A 26,791-nucleotide genomic window follows, 5' to 3' on the forward strand; every position below is an offset into this window, starting at 1 on the left:
CAATAAGGGTAAATAGTCTCATCTGTTATAGCTACATTTGTCAGTAATTTATTTCAAAGTTTTATCAGAGCACACTTCTTTCTTTCCGGATTTCCTTTAGGCAATTAAGCACCCAGTTCTTCGTTCAAATTTAGGAACCACAATCAAAGATATATACTGGAGAAATAAGAAGAAGATCCTGCATTGACAAATATTCGCTTGTTTATTGTGCTTCTTTCCCTCATGTAGATATGGACATACTGGGAAACAACAAAGATTAGATGGAAAATGTTCACTTCCAGTGTAGAACGTAAAATACAGTCAATGGTGCAATGAAGCTGGATTTTAATGTGTAAAAACAGAAGTATGGGCTACATGTCATTCTAGCCGCTACGATTCCTTGATCCACATGTAGTATAGTTCTACAGCAGAGCTTGATTTCTTCATCTTGATATGTTTCAATTCATCTGTCCTGTCGTTCTTTTGTGTCATGAGGAGTACAAACAAAATCGCGTATTCACTGCGACACATATAAAGCATTCTCATGACCATTCCATGCTGATATTATTAATTCGCGACACTTTGGTGCGGTTTAAAGATAAAGTGAATTTTCTGAAACGCGATTGCTTATTTCCACTATAATGGCCGTGCAGTGTGCCTGAGGACTTTTGTCCCTGCCGAGCCGCCGTAGCGATGGGAGATAACATGTCCAAGCGACTGAAGCTGATCTCAGCGACAGAGGCAGAGATGGAGGAGCGCTCGTTTCCAAACCCGTACCCTGACTGGGACCAAGGACTCCTCACCTCCAACTCCGGAGCAGACGGAGATTACAATGAGCCATTTGACGCAGAAGGAAAGGTGAGCTGTTTCGCTGTTTTTAATAACTTCTCCTTACGTGGTAACAGAAACTAGAGCTAACGTTAGCTTGGCCCAGACCTGCACTGCTGTCGCACTTGCATAAACTCGTCACTGTTTGTTCAAAGTTATATTTAATGGTTAACTCAAGTGTGTTTCTTTGACATTACAAGCCAAACTGAGCTTTGGGTTAACTGAGCTTTACCGAACATAACGTTAGCAAAACGCAATGTAACGCAAATGTAGACACTGAGTGCCATTCTCGAGTGTCATTAACTAATAGATGGTGTGTCTTGTTGAAGCTGAAGAACATCACTGCGTATCATTTTACTGCGCAGTGCATTTTGTTTGTAGTGTACTGTGGGTACATCCCATTTCTCTTAATTGCATCCATGTTTCCCTCACTTGCGTCTTTTCCTTGTGTCTCAGTCAGTCCCACAGGGGATGCATGAAGAGACACAAGGAAACCACGCAAGGAGAGAAGAAAGTATGTTATAACAGAATTGAGACGTTCTGTCCTCTGAAGTGTCACCTGAAGCGACATCTGTTTCTGTTTCTGTTTCTGATGCAAAGTTGGATCTGCTGCATTTACCCATATATTTACACCCCCGCCACCCCCATCCTCATTACTCCGCTCAGACACATTCATTTATATTTACATTATTAGAAGAAGTCTTCAGCACCAGCAAATAAGTATGAAACACTTTTATTAACACACATGAGAATTAATGAGTTCATTCTTGGCTGGACGCCTCTTCCAGGTGAACAGGTGGTCATTTTCTGACCTGGACTTTATCAGCCTCGCTGTGTCTTCTGTCCTGTTCAATGAGACACATTTCAGAGCTGTCAGTGAAGAGAAACCTACAGGCCATGAAACACGTTATTTCACTCAGATAACACACAGAACAAGTGAGGAGAGGCTGATGTGTTTGGTTATATCAGTGACAGTTCTGGAAACATAACGTGGCCACATGAAGGCTTGCTGTCATTACGTCAAAGTTTGTGACGTTTGATAAATAACAGAGTGCTGTCGTCTATATGATCAGATATGTTCCACACATGCTGGGAGGCTGCTGTGAGTGAGATTTATAACGTAACTACACAGGTTGTCAAAAATAAATTAATTGAAACATGGCGGATCCCCATATTCTTGTATTATTGCTCTTTGGAGAACGTAACGTTCAGTTAGGCTCATCTGAATTACAGCCATTCATTGCAGGATACTTACACTAGCGCAGTTTCTCTGCCACCTCTTTCAAATGTGACAACTGTAGGGGCAGAGTCTTCATACTGTTCAGTTGACAGACTTCCGGGTAGGATGCACTCATGTACCCTCGCTCATGGCTCCTCTGAGATCCCTGTTCGCTCCTCGATCCTCGCTCCTCTGAGCCTCAATATGCCCTTTGGGATGGCCGGAAAGATGGCGGACCAGAAGTACTTCCAGTTCGAGTGAGGCTCGAGGAGCGAGGACATGACAATTAATAGAAATGAGATGCACCCCCTGTTAAGACTGTCGGTCGAATGCGTCTGTGGTTGTCATAGGTACGCAGTTGAGGTAAGGACGAGAATGCGTAGCTGTCTTCCCGAATGCTTCTGTGAGTCGGTTTTCATTACAACACACGTGATTCACCTCGGAGTCATGAACTCAGTCACGTTTTGAACGTTGCTTGTTGTTACGGCATATGTAGAAAACAGGAACAGAGGAAGTTACTCTTCCTGTGAATGTCTATCTGTAATAACGTTTCTAAATGCACCTATTCCTCCTTGGAGCTTATTGGAATGAATGTGTCACGTAGAGGAACTATTCAGCCCTTATAGCATGAAAAAGAACTCAAACTCATACCATTGCAGGGACTGAGGACACTGTTCCAGTGCACCATTAGCACCACGTTGCTGTGCCTCAGGCGTAACATAAAAGAACTTTTACAGCCAGTCTTCTCTTAAAAACAGGAGGCAGCCACCTCAACGTGTGACCCCACTGTCCATGCACTGAAGACTATTGTGGTAGTTTGCCTGTTCCAACAGCATGCAGATAACTGGAATATGAATCAGAGCTAGAATATAACTGCAGGTTGTGGCTGATCACCTTCTCAGCTCAATGGATGATGCACTGCAGTCTGCTCTGTCCCTGGCACTTAGCAGCAGTATAACAGATGGCGATGGAGGAGGTGAGGCTCCTGAGTGAGTGACGGTGGTGCACCATCACTGGCTTTTGCAGGTTGAATTTCTTAAGCTGCCACAAGAAGTACATCCTCTGCTGAGGCTTCTTGGTGATGGAATAGAACATTTGAAGTCCTGGGTGATGATGGTACCCAGGAAGTGGAAGGACTCCACAGTGTGTGGTGGAGTCCAGAACAAAGGTGGTGGGCAGGCAAGACCCAAAAAGTCCACATCCATGTTGGCCATGGCAATGGCCCCACAGATACTGCACAGTTTTGTCAGGTTGTCTGTTAAAAACATGTCGAATGGCGAATGTTTCTGTGAGCTTGATATACAGTTGATTGTAGCTTGCCAGAATCATCCATCAGTCTCATCTCTTGCTAGCTTTTCTCAGCTTGGCTGGAAACCCCTCATGTGTCTCTGTGATTGGCCATTGTTTTTGTTGTATTGTGAGCCAGACTAACAATTTTCCCCTTAATATCCACGGTTTTGAATTGGCCCGGCATATCACTCTCTACTTTCCTTCATTTTGCTGCTGTTGTCTGATTATTATTAGTTATTTTTTTAAGACAGCATATCCTACTTTAAAGTTTTCCTCCCATCCACATTTCTAGATTTTTCTGTACATTCTCTTGGACTCTCTTGCACACATGTTGTTGCTTTACCAGTCTGCCCAATGCCCATGGTTTTGGAATGAGATAGTCAAAAATGACACGTGAGCGTAATGTTTGGGTGTTCATATTGCAGACTATATTGTGTGTTTTCTATAGCTGCTATTTTGTGTAATAAATGAAGATTTGATATCTAGCCTGTATATCATGTGTTTGTCATGTTTAGGTGGCCTACATCGCCTTAAGGCTGCTAACATAAATAATATATTTTAGGAACAAACCTGTGTTAAATGGCCACTTGTTTGTGTTTGAATCGGTAAAATACTTACCTGGATGGACAGTGTGGTCACAAGTTGATCTGGCTCAACAACTCAACTGTCCTCAACAGCGCTAGTCCTGCGCAGAATTGATCATCGGCGATCGCCACACAGTGCATGCCTGTTGTATCCAACAGCTTTTTCTTGTCCAGATCTGTTTCCCTCTGCACTGCGTCCATGAGGGGGCGCACGTTCACAAAAAGGCCACCCCTGAGATGCTGTGCTCGTACCACTTGAGGTACTATGGACAATGCTAAGGCTCAAAACTAGCCTTTTAGCAAGTTTTATCTGCAGGATGTTGTATTCTGGAAGTGTCATAATGCCAGAACAGTTTGTTGTGTTTTCTTATGTCTACAGTTAACACAACCAACTGTTATTTCTATCAGTAAATGATATTTGTGGGAGAGTTTTCATTTTGAATATTGTTGACTTTGTAAGAAATGTGTACTAATTTACATAAATGTGATTTTATTTGTTCTCAAAAGGCACACCTGCACGATTTGATCATATTTTCCCCTGAACCTTAGTATGCACCGTTTTTAGAAATGCAGAATAATTTGGCCAAAAGAGAGCGCTGTTGTTCAATGTACACCAGCTGTTTAGAGTAAACTATGTATATCTGATGGTACACACAAAAGTACACTTTTCACTGCAGTTTACTGAGAAAAGGTCAAAACAAATTGAAGAGGAAAAAATCATCGCACAAGTTTTTAGGTTTTATCTTTGTTGTAAAACCACCTCCATTATAGCAGGGGAAACGCATCCTGACAGCTGTCAGATACTGTTCACCCTTTGTTCAACATGAAAGAAAGCTCACACATCTGTCAATTTCATACTGCTGTGTTATTTCCCCCCAGCAGGTAAGTCTGTGATTTTTCACCAGCATGTTTCTTTAGGTGCCACTGAGATGATGAAAAGGGATCCAGGAAGGCGGGTCTGACTAGGCCGATGAGTTTGAAGGCTTAGCAGATGTCAAAACACTGCACCTTTTACCTTTGGTTTGCAATGAGCGTGAGGTGAACAGTAGAAACACAACATTCTCATTACAGTGATCTACCAGCTTGCATGTACCTAATTGGCCAGAACAGTGCCTTGCAGAATGATGCTGCTGATGCTAAACTTGACACAGGTCAACCCTGACCCTGCATTGACTCTCCTGCTCAGTCAGTGCAGGATTCCCATTCAATTGAATGAGAGGGTTGTGTTTTTTCATGTTTTTCCATGCAATGTTATGTTTGTCTGAACATAGCCTTGTATATTTTTTTGTGATCAAATTTTTACTTTATTGACAGATGCATATGCAGCGATACAGAAAAAAGATGACAACCAGTGCCTCTGAATAAGAGCAATATGCATGCCAAGAATAGAACAATAACAATAGAAAATAATTAAAAGACCATAAAAGGGAAAAAAAAGGGGAGAAACACCCCACCCCACCCCACCCCAGTCCAGTCCAGGCCACTACTCCTAGGATAGCCTTGTATATTTATCCCAACTGCCGCTAAGGCTCTAAGAATGCTAGTAATACAGCTGTCAGTGTGATGTTGATTCCAATCAACACTTAAGTATATTTGTGTATAAAATATATTCCAATAGTACTAATAACAAATAGTGTATTGTATGAACTGCGTGTATTATTGTGTCTTGTAGGGACTGCAGGCAGAGCTTCAGGCTTCCGTCCTTGTGCGTCATTTTTACTCGTGCTCATTCTCCCCCTCGGCTTTTCTGAACATACCATTGTTATGCTAAACAGTAACATTTATTCTCGTGAAACAATCCCGCCTGTCACTTTGCCTCTGCTTTGTTCTCTCTCCTCCACCATTGATCCCTTCATCCATGGATGACAGTAGCAGTGACTCAGAGCAGAGAGAACAGGCAGGCTTGGTCGTAATCCTCCCTGTTCGAGGACAGAGGGCAGGCTCTGGTCAGGCTCTTTAGGTTTTAGCCTTTAACACTGTGTTTTCTGTTAGGACAGGACTGGGAAAAAAGGGGATTTTCTGACCAACGTTTCTTTGTTGAGATCATTTATCAGGTGTAGACACCAAACATTTGCAAGATGCAGCGTTTGCAAGGAACTGCTACTTTTCTTATTTTCACGTTCTCATTAGAGAACCCTTCGGCTTTTGGATGAATCACTAACGACAATAGTTTTTAGTCGCAGATCCCATCATGCATTGAGTAATATGGTGACCGCAGATGCAGACTGGTTCCAGCTTGTGAAGAACAAGCCTGCACATGACTGGCTTTCACCAGCAGCAGCAGAGATCTGAGAGGCCCATTCTCTAAGCGGTTCCTGTTAATTTCTCAGACCAGTGGATAGGAGTAAATGGGCCTTGACCCACAACAAATAGCTTCTGCATTCGTTGTGCACTTGCAGACTCCTGTGTGTGTGTGTGTGTGTGTGTGTGTGTGTGTGTGTGTGTGTGTGTGTGTGTGTGTGTGTGTGTGTGTGTTTCAAGAGGTGGTTAGTCGTAGACACTCACTGAAATCTCTTTAGCTGCTTTGAATCAGGAAGCTCCCCAGTGCTTCTTTTCACACAGTTCACACTGTAGACTAAATATGAATGGAGCCTGTAGACCATTAACTCCATATCCACGATCAGACCCAGCTTTGAAGCATGGTCTGACCTATGCTGCTGAATCTGTAAAGGGTAAATAGAGCCTTGAGCTTTGTGGAAAATAACCCAATTAACATAGCATGTTTCCTGAAATGAATCGTAATGATAAAAAGTCTGGGTCATAACCTACTCGCCAATAGCTGAGAAGTGGTTAGGCTTTCCACTACTTCTGCTACATGACAGATGCAGGATGCACTTTCACACTCATGGGTTCCTGTGACCTATTTAGATGAACCAGCATTTTGCTCATCAGATGAAGTCATTAGCAGTATGGTGCCAGCTGTGGAGGGCAGTAGTGTAACCTGCACAGGTGGCATTACTAGCCAGGTAACTGTTAATGGCATTTCTCTTTGGGAATATGTCTGGCTCCTGCTGCTCCACATAGACATTTTTCACAGGAGACATTTTAACATGTCTTTAACATGGTGTAAACCATGGCTGAACTCTGGTCTTCAGCTGCAGGCTCCTGGTATTGTGCGTGTTAGTCATCATAAATGTTACCTAGCAATTATTTTCATTCCACATTATTGCTGATTACTTTCTCAATTTAATTGTTTAGTCTATTAGGTGACAGAAAAATTGAAAAAAACAAACAAACAAAAATGCCCACCACAAATTTCCAGAGCACAAGTTGACTCACTGGCTTAGAGAGATTAGTACTATCACAGGGGACCAAGAAACCTGCAAATCTTTCCGTTTGAGAAGCCGACTGGGGTTTAATGTGCCCTCTGTCCTCCTCAGGTGAGCGCAGTATTCCAGAAGAAAGTCCAGAATAAGATCAAAGATCTCCTCCAGCAGATGGAGGAGGGCCTGAAGACGGCCGACCCCCATGACTTCTCCACGTACACCGGCTGGACAGGTCTGTCCCCTAGACTGTAAAACAAGACATGTCAATTCCACCTGCCAGATTCAACGTATGACTGAACCTCAATCTGCTGTCTTCACTAGGCATTGCCTTGCTGTACCTCCAGCTGCACCGGGTGTCCCATGAGGCCTCCCACCTGCAGAGGGCACTGGACTATGTGAAGAGGGCCATGAGGATCCTGAATGGGCGAAAAGTGACCTTCCTGTGTGGCGATGCCGGGCCGCTTGCCGTGGGCGCGGTGGTCCATCACAAACTGAACAACACTGCTGACAGCAAAGACTGCCTGTCCAGGTGAGTGTGTGGGACTGAGGCTGTTTATGTGGATGTAATGGTTAAGCACGGTTCAGTGTTTGTTGTCCTTTGTACTTAGCTGTATGTCTGTTCCTGTGCTGAGTAGATTTAGAGCTCTACAATGGAGGTCTATGGCACAGATGAATAAGACCAGTCAGGCTTTGGATGCACACACAATACTTGTTAGTTGGACATACTTGTTGTTAGTTTGGGTCTTAATTTATGGGATTTGTTAATTGTTAATAAGAAAAATGTGGAATATTTCCAGACTTATCTTATGACATACTTGTGGCAGGGTGCTGAAGTACAGTCTATGTGGGGGAAAGAAAGAGTTTTGCTCTTTTGAACCGTATTTCTGTGTCTTTAATGGAGGGATCAGCCATTCTTGCATTAACACCAGAGCCTGTGTGTGTCAATCAGGCTCCTGCAGCTGCAGCGGTCAGTGCTGAGTCCAGACTCTGAGATGCCAGATGAGCTGCTGTACGGCCGGGCCGGCTACCTTTACTCTCTGCTCTTCATTAACAAAGAGATAGGAGCTGACACGGTGGACGAGGGCACCATTACACAGGTGAGACACACACATAAATGTGTCCCCAAGCTATTCAGATTTTTCCAGTTCGACATGTAAAACTTTGTAGTGTAAGTTTTAACCGAACCTCCAGTCCTTTAAAGTATCATGAAGCATGAAAATATTGTGGATTTGGCCTCTGATTAAAGCTGATATCAAGTGAAGTATTTTACGGTTGATAGGCCATTGATGATGGCGGCTGCTCGCAGTTTTGAGACAGACATTCTAAAACCTGATTTCCAAAAGTTCCTTTAACAGGTTATGTGATTAACTTGGTGTGTCCTAGCCTATGATTTCTCTCAAAGCAGGGTTTTTTAAATCTCATATTTGTATTGAATATTTGTCATATTCACATGACCATAGAAAACTATATGAACATACATCCATAGCATTGCTCTGATGGATGTAATCATAATGAATGACAGGCTGTTAAAAGTGACCCACACTGTTAGGGGTTGACCACAATGGCCAGACTTCATATACATACCACCATAGGGTTTATGCTGGCACCTGATTTTGATTGGTTTTAGTCTTTTGTTGAGAATGTATGTTAGTTTTACTCACATTTTTGTGATTTGATTATTGTTAGTTTTGGCGTAGTTTTAGTCCACAATAACTAAAGACAGTTCAGTTTCATTTAAGGCTACAGCTGGCACCATTTTTAATGGCTGCTGGTAGATAAAATATGTAGTGGAGACACTGCCTCAAATTTCCTCAAACACATCTTTGACATTTCTGTACTGCATTTCATTGCCACCTATCTGAAATTTCTGCTGGCACTGATTTAGTACTTTGCTCACAATGTCTTTTAAATAGCACCAAAAATCATTTTTCTGGTTCTCTGTTTTACGGTCACAACTTGTCAGATCATTTGCAGTCTGATAAATAGTATACCTCTAATGCCTCTAATGTTCATACATCGCATAGAAAGTGCTCTCTATCGCAGAGGCACAGAGGAACTGTGCTCAGAAATCATATTCAGACTACGTTTCTGTCAGTAAGCCTGCTGTAATAATTATCTGTTAGATGTCAAGCTGAGACAAAGGTGGACTAGTATCAGGGCGCAGAGGACACACACACACACACACACACACACACAGTGAATAATAATCCCTCCACACTCTATTTTGATTATATATTTTAAGCTCGCACACACTCACTGCAGAAACTGCAGGACCAACTGTCCGCTTTGGTAAAGTGCCAAGCCAAAAAAAAAAGACACACACACACAGACACAGACTCACACTCTGTCAAACACGGTGGGACAGAAGGGCTGAGAGAGTATCAGTGGACTCACAGACGCAGAAGTGTTGATCAGAGGTATTACTAAAAAATGTGAAGCTTTAAAACTCCTTTCCTGCAACACTGGACTGCTGTTTATCTCACCATCATATCTAATCATATACCTGTCACCACCACACACAGCACGGCACGGCACAGCACAGCACAGCACAGCACGGCAGCACTGTACGCTTTACCACACAGTGGCAGTGCTCCAGGTGCTGTTCAGAGATGTTTTCCACTTTGTCTCTGGACTCTTACCTTGGTGTTGTTCTCTATGACTTTTTATTTTTCATGTCAAGATTTTCTCTCTAGGTTTTTTCAGTCTCCTACTCCATTGGGTATTTTCGTTTATGTTTGTTCAGCTTTCACAGCCCTCTGCTGGGGGTGGTTATGAGCACGAGCTTGTGTTCTCTGACTGACAGCTTGCAGTACACAGTGCTGAAGAACGTCTCAGCTGAGGGTTATGTTTTTAGGAGGAGTGTTTTTCCCCCGGCAGATTGTTTGGGTCACAGCCAGATACAGTAAGTCCAGTTTTTGCCAGCTTGAAAAAATACAGAAAAATAAAAAAAGTATTTGTGTCTATGTGTCTGATGCTTGCATATCAGTTAAACAGGTTAAGAGTTTCGGACATAGACAACATTTGTGGAATTGATCATTAGTTCCGTCATATGCATAGCTCTTAGATTTGTTCAAGCCTATTGGAGCTGAAGCCCACAGGCTTTAGTTTGTTTACAGCGATTAATTTAAGCTGCCAACAGATAAATTCCCCTAAATTACATTATCTCCCTCCAAGAGCGACAGTTGATTGCTTGTGTGTGTGTTGTGTGTCGTGCTTGTTGTGTGTGTGTTTGTGTAAAATGGAGAGAAATGTGGAGGTTTGGTAGGAGGTAAGTAGAGATGCATAGGAGTGAAGGGACGTGTAACCGAACAAGCTGGCTCTAAATCTGCTCTGTCATGAGGGAGGCAGTGCTGCTGCTGCTGCAGAACTGTTTTCTTTTCTCACACTGTCTTGCATGAAGACTGCCCAAACTGCTGAGTCAGAACCTCCAGACCATAGACATACACCCGATACCCCCTCCACACACACACACACACACACGTATACTCATATAATTTAACCACTATAGCTTTGTAACAGTGGTGACAAAAACCCAGGATACAATCATCAGTAATACACACAATTAAATGGTTCTCTGCTACAGACAAACTTCTAAATAACACTAGAACTTCAATTCCAAATCATTTTGCTTCGACTGAGAAGTGTGATGATTTTTGCAGACCTCTTTAGCAACAAAATAATGACCTTTTGAAATACATAAATAATGAAATACACACACACACACACACACACACACAGTTGAATATCACTCTAATCTAATGGGATCTCATTCCAGAGTTTAGTGTAATGTGTGAATAAATGATCATTGACAGTTGGTCACAGTAGCTGTAGCAGTAGCAAGTTCCTTATAAGATGAGTAATATATTCCATGCAAGTTTCCACCTCATTATGTAAATGTCACTGGCCTGATGTAACTGGTGTGTACGTAGAATATAAAACATGGTGACTACAGTAATCACTATGTTATTACCTTTCACATCAAATACGGTACTTTCCACCAACCCACCATCACCCCCTGACAGTTACTGTAAGTGTTTACATTACACAAGTTACTGTGCTACGTGTAAGGTTACATGCTAACACTTTACCTCTGTATCTCTTCACAACAGGCACTCTCTACTTAACTGGGCTCTGTAGGTTATTTCTCACAAACATACCTGTAACGACAAACAAACATAGTGTATGTTTACGGTTTGGAGAATAGTGAAACTGACCATACATACCTGGTCACCTTTAAGACCAGGCTCAGCTGAACTCACCTGGTCCTGCCAAAGTTTGGGCTTGAGCCAGACATAAGACCCAGAGCTATAGTCTTGCTTTATTTTGCCCATTAGTGGCTGTTATCTGATCAGGAAACACTTCCTCCTCCCAAGTGACATGCATGGGTGCAGGTGATCTTCACCATGAGAGAGAGAGAGAAAGGAAACCCAAGTCCTACCTGATCCAGAAGCTTAATGCAACCATAAAATCCTAACCTGACCTAAAACCTGATACCTGGCAGTTGTGGGTAAATAGCAGAAGTCAGCAGGTTTTATTTAAATAATGAGCATATCAGCAGCACACAGCACGTTTATAGTCCACCTATGGAGAAAAAGCTCGTATCTCTGGCTTCCCTATGATTGAATTCAGCTGTTGACCTTCTCAGCTAATTTGCTCCTCCCAGGGCTTGCTTGACCTTCTGTTACTTTCTACATTGGCTCTTTTATTTTGGGAGGCAGTGATGCATGTGTGTAGGGCTCAGTTAGCCCTAACTCGGTTTCAAATGTCAATGAAGTCTACTATGTCCAGAGTTTTAGGTTAAAGCCTATGATTTACTGTGTATATTTTTCTATTTACATATACATACTCTTGACCTCTCTTGCATGCCCAGCATGACCTCTGTGTACGCATGTTTCTCCACAGTAAGTGTGTCGTCCATGAGGTGGACAGACTGAATGTAATTACAGATTTAAAAAAATAAGCTCTGCTGATATGAGATATTCAAATGCTTCAGGGGCTGTTGTCTATTGTCCATATCAGTTTTCAAGCTGCACCAGATCGTAGTTTTGTATGCCATGTCCAGCAGTCTTGTACTGAACTGCAAGGTGGAGCTGCAGCTGAGATTACTGGGAAGTTTGATTCTGTATATTTAAAAACTGGAGTAGGAGTGTTATAGTAACATCCCTGGTTGGATTATGGCTGCGTACCTGTGTTGCATATCATTCACCTCTCTCCCCCATGTTGCATGTTGTCATTGATAGTGTAAGCTGCTCAGTAAAGGCAGAAACAAACCTTCAGGAGGTTTAAGATTCACTTTATTGTGCCGTGTTGGAGGCAGTTTAGATTGGGCTCCACCCATGCTGCATCCATTGAAAAACATTCCACATACATAAAAGACGAGCATAAACCACCTAGAGGGAACAAGAAACATCTAAGAACAGAATAAAACATACAGTAAAAAAGAAGACATACACTGATAAAACCTATGGTACAATGTATAGAAAAAAAGGAAGCACTGTTTTGCAAAACAGTAAAAACACAGTCCACAGTTCACTAAGACTTCACTAACTCTCAGTTAAACTTTCGCACTTATCACAATCAGGCCAATCATATGATGTCTCCTCCCCCTACCTGTTCTCTTCCTTTCTGCATCTGTTTCTGTGTACCAAAAGATTACAATTACGCAGCAGGCTGGCAGTCACCGGCCAGTGCACATCTTGGTTTGTTCTGTTTTTCTTTCTCTCTTTTGGCGACTGTGGCTACAAAGTCTACGACTGTGGTTCTATCCCTGGCCTCGGCAGTCTTTATGTCGAAGTGTGTTTGGGCAAGATACTTTGGGAGTGTGTTAATGCTCGTAATGAGCAGGTGGCCTGGCTACCATGCGTGAATGGGTGAATGTAGGCTCGTTGTTGACATTAATCAGGTAAAAAAAAATGTGCTCTTGATCCTTTCTCAGTACACAAAACATAATCTAAATCAAGTCTTTGAGTTTTAGTTTTATTAAACTTTTGTTTGCAAATATCAAAACCTGATTAGATTTGATAAGGGGTTTGAAAGGATGCAGATTCAGTTCTGGGTTGTGTCGATTCTCAGTGGACTTGCTCCACATTAAACATGAGGACATGGGATTGAGGCTGGTAAGATGTAGGGATTCAGTTCCCAGAAAGAAAAGTAACTTCTGGTAGGATGCAGTCAGACCAGTCATTGACCTTCTGCAACTCTTTCTCTCTTTTCACTCTGCAGGTGGTCACGGCAATTTTGGAATCAGGGAAGAATATGTCGGCAGAGCAGAAGAAGACAGATCGCTGCCCTCTGCTCTATGAATGGCACAAGAAGCAGTACATTGGTGCTGCCCATGGCATGGCTGGCATCTATTACATGCTCATGCAGGTAACACAGTTCAAGAGGCTGACTGGGTCCACTGGCTGGTTGTTGGTGATTTATTAACCTGACACGGCAGATGATTTGTTACAGAGAACCATCTGGGAAGTCGTCCATTGAAGCTGTTTAGAAAAGTGCAGGCACTTTAGAAAAATTATTTGGCAGATGATTGGATGAACCATCTGTCTATGACCGTCTATCACAGGCCAACTTCAACCAGTCAGATCAAGGAACCGTATGACTTAGTAGGAGAGCAAAACTCTTGCCAAAGCCAGTCAGGAGAAGAGCCAAAACATCTTTACATTGAGAAACGCCTTCAGTGCTGTTCTTTGCTCTTCTATTGATGAAAAAATACTGTACAGTGTTGATATAACTGATGCTGTAGCAGCATCAACGCTAACCTCTTTAGGAGCGGCCATTGTTGCTTTCAAATGTCCGCCAATAGCAGCCAGTAGTTCCTCATAGGATACTGATCGGTCCAATCTACTGGTGTTGTTGTTAAAACATGAGTAAAACATGGTCGAAGTAGTTCAGTCATTCAGAAATTTGTTACTGAAACGTGTGCATATGACTTTTATTGACGGTCAGAGGTCCGGGACAATTGGTGATAACGAAATAAAATTTAATCAATTAATTAATGTCACATCTCTTGTGATTGAGCCAGCATGAAACCGAGGCAGACAAGGCTCAGACAGTAAGTCTGTATTTCTGACTCAGATTCTTACAGCTACATTTACATAACACGTAGAAATGGTGTCCTCGAGCAAACGAGACACGTTCTGTATCTGCGATTTAGGAGCCGATGGCAAATTCTCTGGTGTAACATTAATGTGTGAACTCAGCATCAACAACACAACACTCTCTCCAGTAGTCAACGTCACCATGACAACGAAGTCAACAATAGGGAGATAAGACACATTCATCTGGGGAAAGGATCGCTGTGAATGAGCTCCATCTAAACTGAATGATATATAACAATCAGTAGAAAATGTATTTCAAAACATAAAATGTTACATTTCATAACATATTGTAGCCTCTTCATAACACGAGGTGTCAGGCGTCCTCTACTACATTTAGGTAAAGAATATCCATAGCAGAGAATAATTCGACAAGTAGAAGGGAAAAACGTTAGAAAGGACATCTTCAGGATTTAGTGTGACACTGTCTTGGTTCACTTGTTGGCTGCTCATCAACTTCTCCTTAATGCATCAAGCCTCAAATAAATACTTCTTTCCACCAAGGAGGCAGTCAGTGCTCTATACAAAACCCACAACTACCAATGAATGAGTCCTGATCTCAACAGAATACTCCTCTTTGGGATCCCAGGAAGCAAACAAAATAAGCTTTGTGATTCTCCGACAACTGCAGAGTTACCTCCCATAGTCCAGCCAGTGCGCTGCTGTGGACTCCAGGGAATGGCCAGCCTGGACGCTGAGCAGTTTGATGGTGGGTCCACGAAGTAGAGAGGACTGAGTTGGAGGGCCTCTTCCACAAGAGAGTAACTTTAAATGCCCACAGTTCTGAATTCATTGGTGTTCTTCAGGCCAGATCTGGCGAGCTGTTGGTCACTGAGTTATTGGCTGGGTCCAGATTGACTCCAGATGCAGACAGAGGTTCACGAGAAACTTTGAGCAACCTTGACGTAGGCTAATATATTGGCTGTTATAATATTGATACTGACAGAATTAACACTGCATTTCCCATAAACCTTATTGTTATAAAGCCAGAGGTTAGATCCTCTTGGCAGTGGTATGTTTCATTTGTGGTAATGTCTCAAATGGGGATTAAAATGTATTGATTTTTAGATGTTAGCCATGTAGACCATTTCAATCATTGAAGTTTCATCATATTTTGGTAAGAGAACTATGTTTTGCTAAGTGGACAAAAAAACATTAATCAGTAGGTCAGTGGTTTAATGTTGGTCTAATGTCTGGTGTAGAGTCTTACTGTCCTGGGCTGAGAGCCAGTGGAGGAGCTGCTACCTCCTACAGCCACATATCACACAGGTGGTGTTGGCAGCTTAGCTAAATCAGTTCTTTTCTGAGATTTGATCAAATGGTTGCATGCAAATGAGCATGAAATGGATTTCAGTTTGCCTGCACTCTGGAGTTGCTGCACTTTTAAGCAGTGTTAGATTTATTGTTAACAGCTTTACGTTGGAGCTCAGGTGAAAAGCCCAAACATCATACATATACAGTGTCTTTTGGGGGACTTTAATTATTGCTAATTTATTTCATCAGACAGCATGGAAACAAGCACGGAGACGAAGATAATAATAATAATAATAATAATAACAGTTTGGTTTTATATAGTGATTATTGAACTGTCACAACAGTGCCACTTAGATACATTCAGACTTGTCATTGAAATCAGTCCACAGCCGACTGTGTTGTGTCTCCTTCCCATCTGCTGATCTGCTGAATAACACACTCAACTCTTTGCTGGAAATGAATAATTCATTACTGCATCAATCTCTGGGTGTGTGTTGAGTCCATTTAGACCGTTTTGTTATCTCCACCAGGCATAAGTGTGGAGAGGATCGTACATTTGGTCGTGTTTGTGTATCCGTCTGTCTGCAGCTCATCTCATTCATTCATTTCTGCACATTTATGACTGTCTGCTCAAGGACCTCTTGTGAAAAACCTACTTTATTGACTGTTCTGTTTCATACCATATCATTGACTGCTGTATTGACTATTTTAAGATCTACTGCAATGTAGCAAAAGACATTTCTGTAAATCAGTTAAGGCTAAAATCCGGCCTTACCAAGTCTCTTACAGGCCACATTTTGGCCTTTGTCGTGGTTCTAAAACTGACATCCATAGAAAAGTTACGATCCACTAAATCCACATTTGAACCACTGCAGTCCACCACAAGCTCCTTGGTTCTGCTGATATTGAGCTTAGCTCATCTGATATTGAGTTAGCACTTCAAGTGTAATTAAGTTAATTAGCTCACTTGTGAATGTCTACAAATGCCTTTAGACAGCTGACATATTATTATTATTATTAGTAGTATTATATGTTACCAAACCAATCATAAATGAGCGGTAGTGTGGTGCTTTCAGTTTGCTTGTTAAGCATAAAAAATAAAGCTCCAGTTCTGAAACACTTCACTGGACATTTGATCCACGTTGGAGACTTGAATCATGCTGCAACCAGAATGCAAGACAGCCACGTTGGCATGAAGGCCCAGTGAAAAGGTGGCCATCATTTCTTCATGTTACTCTTGAACTCTGGCAGCTTGGGTTTGGTTTAAGTCCTGACAATGTTATCACATTATGAGTTCATCATTCAAACATTATCAGCTGCTAAACTCTTATTCCCCAGTTATTACCCTCCTATCTCCTTACTCCATCTTCCTCATTTCTTTTCAGCCCCAAACTGCTTTAACTACATTAAATGAACAAAACGTGTAATGTTGCCAAAGCAGAATCGTTTTAACTGAGCCAGAGTTGACCAGTAGAAATTAAACCGAGCTCTGCCTCTCTCCAGCCAGGAGCAAAGGTCAATCCAGACATCCTGTCAGACGTGGTCCGTCCCAGCATCGACTACGTCCGCCACAAGAAGTTTCGGTCCGGGAACTTCCCATCATCACTGAGTAATGAGAGCGACCGGCTGGTTCACTGGTGCCACGGAGCCCCTGGTGTCATCCATATGCTCATCATGGCTTATAAGGTGAGACTGCTTTATGCTGGGGTGGATGATTTGTGTGATAACTGTAGAACAACATCAGTATTGTGTGAACTGGCCTGACTAAAGGTCTTGCTTTGTGAAACCACCCTGTCTGTCTCAACACATGAACACACTGGCACCCTGTGGCATGGATGAGCACTGCATGGCAGTATAATGTGTTACAGACACTGTATATGTTGAAATGTGCATCATGTTGCCATTTTAAAGAGAACACTTGTACAAGTGGCTATTTTATATGACTAAACATCTTGTCTTGTCTCATCTTGATGAACTTGAGAGAAGATTAAGACAAAGGTGGGAAATGAATGCCTCCCTCCTGACGAAACACAAGCTGTCTTTCATTTCAAATGGCCGGCCGTGCATACACACACATACACACATTCTAAAGTAATCCACTGTAGTCAAATTTCTTCTTTTCTTGGCGCATTAGGGAGCTATTTGGCAGCTAATGTGCTGCTATTCTGGCATTCGCCTTCCTATCACTAATGCAGAGACTCTTTGGCACCACACAGAGAACAAAGCACAATGGGAGACACGATCGCTTATCACTGGCTCACTGTGAACAAAACCATCTTCCATTTGTTGTCGCAAGAAGAGCATTTTAAATGGCTGCATGTATTTTGTCAGTGATCTTTTCAGGTCACAAGCATTCTCATGCACTGATTGTTTCCTTGAACAAGAGAGAAGTTATAAAGTGTTAAAGTCTGTAATTGTTTCCCACACATGTAAAGCTAAGCGCATCACTAAACAGGAAGAGGTCAAAGTCTGCATGTTGCTATGCAACAGAAAGCTTGTCAGTATAACAATATGAGTAATGTGCTCAAAGTTAAAGGCACCATGAAATAGTCATTTATTCACTTTAAAACAGGTCAGTGAAGGCTCCATTTTTTTTTTGTCATTTTGTTGCTGAGGTTCTGATATTTACCAGTCAAAATCAAATATATAGAGAACGTTTTTATCGAAACAACCCTGACAGAACACACAGAAACATAGCAAGTATGACACAAACCAAAAACACACACCAGGTTACCAGGTTGACATTATTACAGGGAAGTTATTATGGTACAGAATTCGAGGATAGTGTTTTTTTACTAAATATAGCAGTATTCCACTATGTTATGCCAGTTTTTTTTATTATTGTATTAGGGGTCATACTTAAGTATAAACCAACTATAAACCATCATGACATCACCTCTGCTCATTCACGAGCAGTTAATAAACAAGTATAAACAATGTTTGTAGTATTAGTTAGCTAAACTTGCTGTTTTAATCGTGCGATATTGCTAACCATTTCCTCTGTGAGGCTGTGTGATGAGATTAGAGTAGGTGGATAATCTGTAGTGTGTGGTGCAGGTCGTTCGGATGCTGACTCTGCTCTGACCCCCAGGCAGGCAAAAGTTTCTGAGCTGCTGTGGTGGTGAATCTGTTATTTGTCCTCTCACATTCTGACCTCTAAAAAACAGTGTACACAGCATTCAGCTGGCAGCTTGTCATTTTTAACCAGCGCTGACTGTCACTCTCACATCATATCAGCTGTCACTGATTACCATTAATTCAGCGAGTAAACTGATGTCGGGCCCAAACGGGGTGTTTAGATATAATTTGTTACCCATCACTTTACTTTTCTCTACACTCCACAGCAGCTCCGTGAACACAGGCTGCTGCTTTCTGTTTGAAGCCAGTGGGGACCTCACACTGCTGTGGGAGGATGGCTTTTATCATCACATCTAATCAGACAAACTGTGCTCACACTGTGTCTCTGTTTGTCTCATCAGCTTCATACAGGCTTGATAGGTCACCTGACAGCTCTGGATTAGATTTATTACCCACTAATGAGGTCTGGGCATGTGGGCACATTTAGTCTTTTATGTGGACTCAACTTTTATCTGTTAGATCTCTAAGATGCGACACACAGCCTGTCTTTGAGGAACATTTTGTTCATTGTACAGCTTGATTGTTACTGGTTGTGTTGATATTGATTGTTTTGATGCCAAAATGAGAGATTCACCAATACCCATATCAGCTACTCACCTGCCACTTTATTAGGTACACCTTGCTAGTACCGGGTTGGACCCCCTTTTGCCTTCAGAACTGCCTTAATCCTTCGCGGCATAGATTCAACAAGGTACTGGAAACATTCCTCAGAGAGTTTGGTCCATATTGACATGATAGCATCACGCAGTTGCTGCAGATTTGTCGGCTGCACATCCATGATGCGAATCTGCCGTTCCACCACATCCCAAAGGTGCTCTATTGAAATGATATCTGGTGACTGTGGAGGCCATTTGAGTACAGAGAACTCATTGTCGTGTTCAAGAAACCAATCTGAGATGATTCGAGCTTTATGACATGGCGCGTTATCCTGCTGGAAGTAGCCATCAGAAGATGGGTACACTGTGGTCATAAAGGGATGGACATGGTCAGCAACAATACTCAGATAGGCTGTGGCATTGAAACGATGCTCAATTGGTACTAAGGTGACCAAAGTGTGCCAAGAAAATATCCCCCACACCATTACACCACCACCACCAGCCTGAACCCTTGATACAAGGCAGGATGGATCCATGCTTTCATGTTGTTGACGCCAGATTCTGACCCTACCATCTGACTGTCTCATCAGACCAGGCAACGTTTTTCCAATCTTCTATTGTCCAATCTTGGTGAGCCTGTGCGAATTGTAGCCTCAGTTTCCTGTTCTTAGCTGACAGGAGCGGCACGCGGTGGGATCTACTGCTGCTGTAGCCCATTTGCCTCAAAGTTCGACGTGTTGCGCGTTCAGAGATGCTCTCCTGCAAACCTCTGGTGTAACGAGTGGTTATTTGAGTTGCTGTTGCCTTTCTATCAGCTCGAACCAGACTGGTCATTCTCCTCTGACCTCTGGCATCAACAAGGCATTTTCACCCACAGAACTGCCGCTCACTAGATATTTTCTCTTTTTCCGACCATTCTCTGTAAACTCTAGAGATGGTTGTGCATGAAAATCCCAGTGGATCAGCAGTTTCTGAAATACTCAGACCAGCCCGTCTGGCACCAACAACCATGCCACGTTCAAAGTCACTTAAATCACCTTTCTTCCCCATTCTGATGCTCGGTTTGAACTGCAGCAGACCGTCTTAACCATGTCTACATGCCTAAATGCATTGAGTTGCTGCCATGTGATTGGCTGATTAGAAATTTTAACAAAAAAAATAACGAGCAGTTGGACAGGTGTACCTAATAAAGTGGCCGGTGAGTATATATATATATATATATATATATATATATATATGTATATATGTATATATACATATATATATACATATATATATACATATATATATATATATATATATACAACACATACATATATACATATATATATATATGTATATAGGTGAATACTTAGTCCAAAGTGGGCAAAATTACAAAGGATGATAACAACAAGCTAAAGTTTTTCCACAACAGCATGAATTTTCAGAAGGCCGATGTCTGTCCTGAAGTTGCAAAGCAGGTTTGTCCAGTTAATCTGACCACTCACTTGACTGCCTCACCTTATTGACAGTGTCATTTGCTCCTCTGGTGTCCCAGCTCTGAGTAATCATAGTAATCATTTGGTTTCATGGTGTCTTGCCAGGTGTTCAAAGAAGAGAAGTACTTGAAGGAAGCTGCAGAATGCGCTGAGGTGATCTGGCACCGGGGCCTGCTCAGAAAAGGCTACGGTATCTGCCACGGCACCGCTGGCAACGGCTACGCCTTCCTGTCCCTTTACAAGCTCACCCAGGAGAAGAAATATCTGTACCGTGCCTGCAAGGTAAGAACGAAAGTCAGCCTGTTTGTTGAGGAGTAAAAACCAGGAGTTTTTTGCTACTGACTTGACTACAGATGAACAATTATGGGCCAACTATTCATTTTACATGAAAGTAAAATTTGGTTTGACTTTATCAGTTGTATGCACCAGCGAGATGCTGCCCCTAACAAAAATGAATACAGCCAGAAACCAGAAGAAAAATAACTACTGAAAAACACAAGAAGAAAAGGAAAATATGAAAGAATTCAAACACAAGTGAGAAAATGTCGAAGTTTAAATGAACCACTGTGATGGCTGATGAAAGGTTTTTGTCCCCTTTGACACTCGACATCCCAAAGGCTCCGCTGTGAGTGTGTCTGTATGCTAGGGGGCGTCCCCTGAGAAAAGATTACCTCGACAGATGAATATTGCGGAGATTGGACAGTGTTGTCTCTCTTTTTGTTCTGTTTTCTCCACAATGAGCATCAGCAGTCATGATATGATCAGATGACATAGTGACAAGTAAAACTCATCAGAGCCTGTTTATTGTTGAGGCTAGTGCTGCAAAGCTACATAAGCTGCTACTAGCATAAGCCAAGTCTCCTACCGAGCCGTTGGCAGCGGCGTTGCACTGTGGATAATGTAAGCACCAGGTTTTGACAAGGAAGAAGAATGCATGAAATAAAAAGGCAGTTACCTCAGGTTCTGCTGCAACCGTTTTGATCCTTTATTTCATCTGTTCATCATGAGTCTGACAAAGTTATTGAACTGCCATGCTGATTCAGTGAGGTACTCTTATAAGGCAGCAGTGTTTAGCATTTTTGCAGACAAACGGGTGAGGTATTCATAAAAATTGATGATAAAATAATAAAATGATAGAGGAAGGTGGGACTGGTTAAAAGTAATGAGCTGGTTGTCTATGTAAAGTCCTCATAAGATGCTGATGTCATGAACCTTAATCAGAGTTCACATTATTTTACAGTGAAACGATATTCCATCGTTTTCTTTTTAGATGGTACAGCCGTCACACAAACTAAGTGTGAATTTATTCTATTACTGAATGTGTTATTGGGAAAAATAATTTAATCGAGTAATGACTTCTCTTTTTAAGCATGTACGGATGAACTCTGCATCAATGTCTAAAAACATGTTCTTTTTAACTTTCTCCAGTTTGCTGAGTGGTGTTTGGCCTATGGGACCCACGGCTGTCGCATCCCAGACAGACCCTACTCTCTTTTCGAAGGTATTCAATAATATTCAACTTTCCACCAGAATGACTAAAAACTGCTTTGACATTTTTCTTCCCTTGCAGGAGCCGCATCCTTTGAATGGATGTAATGACATGTCTGTAATTTAAGTTGTGACCATTAAGTCTGCTGCTGCCTCCTCTCCTTCCATTAAAGGTCAATTATACAGCATTCTGTGTAATTCTCTCAGTGAGAGGTTGGAGTGGCCTTTCACTGAGATGTAATGAGGGAATCAAGGACATGGCTGCCAGCACAACAGAGCAGAAAAAATACCACTAACTGCACAGAAGCAGAGGTCTGACCACAGCCGTAAAACTGATTTAAATACTACTTGTTTGAAAGTTTTCAAAATGATTAATTTCTTCTTAAATAGGAAGGCTGAAATGTGTATTCATGGATAAAAGCTGTGTCAGCTGACTAGTAACATTCAGTTATGTTGATACGGGCAGTTTTTCATCTGACATTTCTCATTACTCTGCTGATTCGCTCATGCCAAAACATTTGGTGCCACAGCTTCCTCCACCACCTCCTCCTCTTCTCTATTAGTGTAGTCTCTACTATACTGTCACATCCACAGTCTTAAATTTCATCATGTGACAACCTGCAATTTGGCATGAATTTCATCATCTGCCCATGTCCTCAAGTTACAGTCGACTGTCTGCAATAGCCCAAAGTTAATGACATCCACCAGTGCAGACACTCAGTGTGGTGTACCCAGAACTGTGTGTGCCTCTGTTATGGAGGAGTGTGTCTGATGCTAGATACAGTAAGGTTCTTGCAATGTTGACTTTAGTAAGATTTAATGTTCATGTATGTGTCTGTTAAAGGTGGATTCGTTTTTCCAGCTAAAATCCTTGTTGCTGCTCAGATTCTGAATCCTCAAAGAGGACGCTCTTAGATATAGTATAGACCTTAATAATGTGGAAATCAGTTGGAAACATTGGTAATGCTGTAGGTATCATTTCTGTGTTAGGTCACAAGTGTGGACCATGTTTCATTTCACCTCTTATAATGTCTTCAATGCCTTGACAGAGCAGGAAAGTAAGAAGTTGAAAGTTGACTGATCTGCGACTGGCAGTAATAGATGTGTTCCTCCTCTCAGGTATGGCAGGGGCCATCTACTACCTGTCAGAGGTAGCAAACCCTGATGCCTCCTGTTTCCCTGCCTTTGAACTTTGACCTACCAACTGACGGGACTGAGGGAGATGAAGAGGGACGGAGACAAACTGTTGTGGAAGTTATCTGGAGGCTTCGCTCAAATGCTGGACAAGGATCTATTTGTGAGAAAGCTTTCAACCGTGGTCACGAGGGAGTGAACAAAATTCAACTGAAAATGAAGATCAGGCTGGAACTGAGCACAGTGGGTGTGATTGATTGTTTGTGGGAGTAAACATGGTTTGATTTATGGAATTGAAAACATATACAAGAAGATTAAGCAAGGACTATTTCAGGACAAAACTAAGGGTTGAATGTTGTTGATCCAGTGAAAATACAAGCAGCAGGTGGACTGAAGAAGATGATGTTGATGGATATTTCCCTTCTGGATATGGACACTGTGGGGCCGATCATAGGGACACTGTCAAATCAAGTGAGTCCATAAGCTCTAAGGTCCCCTGTCATCCACCAGTGTGTTGGGGTGACGACATGGACCCCATGTCTCCTCCTCAGCTATTACAGTTTCTTGCCAGCTGGCAAGGACACAGAAGAACACACTGTACACCCTCAGCCTTTCATATCGTAGTACTTAGGCCGAGAAAGAGGGTGTGTGTGTGTGGATGTGTATGTGTGTGAAGTGAACTAAAGCTGTTTTGGTATTTCTATGCCTCTGCATGCTCACTGTACTTGGTTCTTGGTGCCTCATGTCCTGTTAATGTAGTGCTTTTCCACAGTGTGTCATTTTACAAAGCCTTCGAACGTTGATAGAAAGCCTTCGTTTGCCTGTTCTCAAACTAGTCTATAGTGTTAGCTACTCTATCAGTTAGCTATTAGTTATTTAAGCCTGAGTTTTTTGACAGTAAGCCCCTTTCCAGGATACGAAAGCTTGGCAGCTCGTTAGCTGGCTAGCTAGTGAGCTAGCTAGTTAAACAGTGATCTACCGTCTGTTGTTTTTTTTACCCCCAAATGAAGCAGAAGCTTTTATCCCACAATGTGACAAGTGTCTAATGAATTGAACTGAAAGTTAGAATAATGTACTGAAATGTTTTTTTTTTATGCTACCAGAAAAAAGGCCTTGTTTTCCATTGGTGGCATTTCTACTGAAACCAGCCCACGCTAGCTGGTTAGCTTGCATCTAGCAGCACGCATTGGCTTTCAGTTTAGTATCAAAGTATTTAAAAGTTAATAATTCAGTTGCTGGTATTGCCACACAAGGATTTGGGTGTAATATATTATGTGGCACATGATGCTTTAATACTGTGTGGGTTAATGGAAAAGGACTGAAATTGTTATTATTTGAATGTCCACTGTTGTCAGCTCAAGTACACGTGTTGCTACCACAGCCTATGCTAAGCCTGTTTTATTTTGTGACTCTGCATCACTTCGGTTCCCCTCGTTACCTGTAATCTACTGCTGCTTTGAACAGGTGTGAAATCAGACATTGCGTGTTTTTGATCAGAAGTGGAAACAAAAATGGAAGTGCTGAAGCTCATTGGTCTGTGTGTCATTTGGTTTTGATTGGCAGGTAGAACCTTACACCTGAGGTTAGAGCTTCTACATTGTTGTTTAATTAAACCGAACATGTCGTCTTGAGTATATTAACTAACTACTAACTGAACCCTCAAAGTGATGTCTGCATTGTCAGCTAAAACAGAAAGTCCCCGTCTTTACTTTTTTTTTCCACCATCTAGAATCAAGACAGGATGTTGATGCTATTTAGGCTCAGGCATCATTTAGCTTCAGTATCCTATCAGAGCTAAGCCTAAGAATGTCACGTTTTCTAAATAAGAAATAATTATTTGAAGTAATCCAAACATTTACTGAATAAGCAAATGCATAAAAACACATTCACATTTGTCCTTATCATTAAGATCATCATAATTTAGGATGTGTTGTGTTCACATTGTTTTGCGGAAAGCTGAAAGCTAATTGAAATTTAAAGCCATTGAAACAACTGAATATGCTAATAGCATTTCAGTAGCTGGACAGTTTCCTTTCACATGAATAAGGTTATTCATTTTAAGCATGTATAAAAAATGTGCAAGTATATTAAGAAAAATTACACCAGATACGCCAAATATTTATTTTGTGTAGCATTGTTTTAAGTTTTTACTTTAAGTACCGTTTATAAATGTATTTTACTAGCAGACAAAACAACACACACAGAAATTAAATGAATGATTTGGATTTTTATTTTTGTTTATTTTTGATTTGGCAAGGCCCTCAATACAAAATAAATGCTGAGAAGTGATTAATGACTCAGCATTATGCTGTTTTCAGACTTTATATTAGGTAGCTGACATGATTTAGTCCAGAGTTCAATATGTCACTTTTTTTGCAAAGCTTGAATACGACCCTGATCTTAGGTGGTAGCCATCATGGTCAGTGTGGCACCTACGTGGAGATCAAACAGTAATAACGAGGTGGTAAAAGTATACAGTTTATCCAGTAAATCCCGACAGCACATGAATGCCCATAAACGGCTAATTCTCTTGCAAAGATCATGATTGTTTTTTGCATGAGGATAATGTCACATATAAAAATGTGTGTGTTCATCTGTCAGAGTGTGTCCAGGTCGTGTTCAGTTGTGATTTGTATCCTGGTGTTGAGGAGTGTGTGACCTTTGTCGCTGTGTGTGTATTTGGTTTGCTTTCAGCCTAATTGGTGTCAAGATATGAGTGTGTGTTTATTATTCCTCATTAAACTACTGAGCTCCAGTGACGGCAGCAGCAGTCAAGTAAGGTGTCTTCATTGTTCTTCTTATCTTGCTTTTTGCCTAGTCAGTGCTTATAAAGAATTAATGCAAGGTTTGATAATGTTAAAAATAAAGAATGAGTAGAGTTCCTGTACCTCTTGTTTGTTCTTTTTATTATCATTATGTTACATAAACCTACTTAATTTATTCTCTTTTTTAGAAATACAGTCACATGTGTTGGATTGTAAAAGAGGAGAAGTTGGGGATACATTTAAAGTGTATGGAATTATATTTGTGTTTCAATTTCTTAATGCAATGAGCACAGACTTGACAGTCTTAAAAAGTTTTTTTTTATAGCCTCAGAAGACCTCTCACAAAAAGTGTGAAGTTTCCTTAGTTAATCCATTCATCAATTTTCTCTTGATTATTTGTATCCAGGTCACATTAATTGTATCAGTAAGATTTATTATTGCATACAGCTGGGAAGTAGTGACAAAAATGTGATGTAAATGTCAATAAATGTATGTACTTAATAAAAATTACTAGGCCTTATGATTCAGACTTTTCTTGAATGGGCTGACTGTGAAAAACATTTGGTCTTAAAAAGTTGTAACATCAGCTTTCAGCTAATTATTATAAGCATGCCAATATGCTAAGCTAAAATGGTGACCATGCTAAACATTATACCTACTAAACGTCAGCATGTT

At 41.5% G+C, this 26,791-nt stretch overlaps 1 protein-coding gene across 1 annotated transcript; it reads left to right on the plus strand.

The window, feature by feature from the left end:
• Window positions 1–672: 672 nt before the first annotated feature.
• Window positions 673–26,594, plus strand: lancl2 (LanC lantibiotic synthetase component C-like 2 (bacterial)). The gene is made up of 9 exons (XM_041961457.1): window positions 673–837; window positions 7,281–7,398; window positions 7,488–7,695; window positions 8,116–8,263; window positions 13,389–13,535; window positions 17,021–17,203; window positions 20,835–21,011; window positions 22,158–22,230; window positions 23,337–26,594. Exons 1-9 carry the CDS (start codon window positions 673–675, stop codon window positions 23,411–23,413), a joined length of 1,296 nt encoding a protein of 431 aa, XP_041817391.1. The 3' UTR covers window positions 23,414–26,594.
• The last annotated feature ends 197 nt before the right edge of the window (window positions 26,595–26,791 follow it).

This window comes from Chelmon rostratus, chromosome 20, assembly GCF_017976325.1.
Source record: "Chelmon rostratus isolate fCheRos1 chromosome 20, fCheRos1.pri, whole genome shotgun sequence".
Taxonomy (NCBI): Eukaryota; Metazoa; Chordata; class Actinopteri; order Chaetodontiformes; family Chaetodontidae; genus Chelmon; species Chelmon rostratus.